Genomic DNA, 1585 nt, shown 5'->3' on the forward strand with positions numbered 1-1585 from the left:
CAGCACAGTGTAGGAACAAGATGATAAACAGCTTTCTGATTGCAGGGGGACTTTAAGTCTTTTGTTGTTCCTAATAACCTCCAAAGCAAACAAACAGCTGGTTATCCTTCATCAGTTGTCATATCAAACAGAGATGAGATGCAAATCTGCAGTTAAAAATTTATTGAGACATAGTTAGCGTCTTTCAATGTACAGTACATATGCGTGAAATCAGCTGACATATATACAGAAATATTTACCATACGCTGCTATTTAAAAAAAAGGGACATTCTGGCCTTTCTCCAAGTCTACTGTATGTTCAGCGGGAAGTTCAGTACACTTAACTAAAATGTGCAGCACACACACATTTGCTTTGGGGCAGTTTTATCAAAATGAAAGTCCTACATCCTGTAACCCTGAGGTTTACTATCACATTATGCAGACAAGTGGTATGGAACAGAATAACAACGCCCATTCACTCAGTTGGCAGTTTACTGATAATAAGGCCGGTAGCGGCCCTGATCTGGGTGGTGTGGTCCGGGCATCTGGCCCTGGGGAGGAGGGCCCTGCATTCGTGGCGGTGGGGGCCCTCTTGGAGCAGGCCACATCCCAGGACTGAGCCCTCCTGGTTGGCTGAACGGGGGACTGAGGGTGCCCTGGTCTTCTTGGAACTGCTGCATGGAGTTGGGGTTGTAATGGTGCGGTGGGGGTGCATTGACAGGGGGGCCACTGTGTTGTGGTGGAGGTCCTGGGGGCGGGTGGTTCATATAGGGGACATCTGGCCCATGATGTGCCTGGTGGTGTTGATTGGTGGGGGAGCCGAGACAATGGGGGGGGAGGAGGGGGCCCTGGTTGTACACCATGTGTGGTGTCCCCGAGCCTGGGAGAGGATGCTGCATGGGAATGGCTGATGGGAGGTGGGCGGGGCGGTTGGGGGGGCCAAAGTGCTGCTGCGGTGGCGCCATCATGTGGTGAGAGTGGGCACTACAGGTGCTGACCAGGAATAGTCCCGGAAGTGTGTGGGGGCTGAGTGGGGCCTGGGCCGCCAGAGTGTGGCTCTCGAGAGGAAGAGGAGTCATCCTGGATGGGCACGGTAATCAGATTGCTGTGCTTACGGGTCGTTACCGTGGCGATGCGGAATGTCTCAGGACCAAGACCAGAGGAGGGGGGCGGGGCTTCGTGGGATGTGGGTGGGGGCGGCTGACTGTAGGGGTCGTGACTGCTGTGCTGGAGCGGGTTGGGGAGGTGCACGTGGTTCTTGGGTAAGTGAGGTGGAGGCACACGGAACCGGTCAGGGACCTCGGACGCAGGGGGCAGGTGCACAGGCTCCTGGCGGCCAGCAGAAGACTTGGCTGCCCTCAGGTGGCGGTGGTTGACATGGGCCTGCAGGTCACGCTGGGACAGGTAGGTGCGCTTGCATCCCGGCACGACACTGCACATGTAGAGGGAACCACGCTGGCACTGCTCGATGCGCTGCACTGGGTCTGTGCAGTTGTACAAGGTGAGGCTGAACACACAGGGACAAACGTTCAGTGACACACAGCCGGAATAAAACACACCTGAGGAGCATCACACAATTGTTGCATAAACAATTCTGTAATGCTCC

The 1585-nt window shown here is 55.1% G+C and overlaps 1 protein-coding gene across 1 annotated transcript in view; it reads right to left on the reverse strand.

Moving 5' to 3' along the window:
- Positions 1-147: 147 nt before the first annotated feature.
- The window catches only part of LOC118340340 (E3 ubiquitin-protein ligase Hakai-like), a 4043-nt gene continuing 2605 nt past the window's right edge, over positions 148-1585 (reverse strand). The window contains 4 exon segments of the mRNA XM_035678240.1: positions 148-754; positions 757-817; positions 819-965; positions 967-1486. Of these exon segments, the coding sequence (XP_035534133.1) occupies positions 471-754; positions 757-817; positions 819-965; positions 967-1486 (1012 nt within the window). The 3' untranslated portion in view covers positions 148-470.

Source organism: Morone saxatilis, unplaced genomic scaffold, assembly GCF_004916995.1.
Source record: "Morone saxatilis isolate NCDOM2014 unplaced genomic scaffold, NCSU_SB_2.0 Contig10, whole genome shotgun sequence".
Classification (NCBI taxonomy): Eukaryota; Metazoa; Chordata; class Actinopteri; family Moronidae; genus Morone; species Morone saxatilis.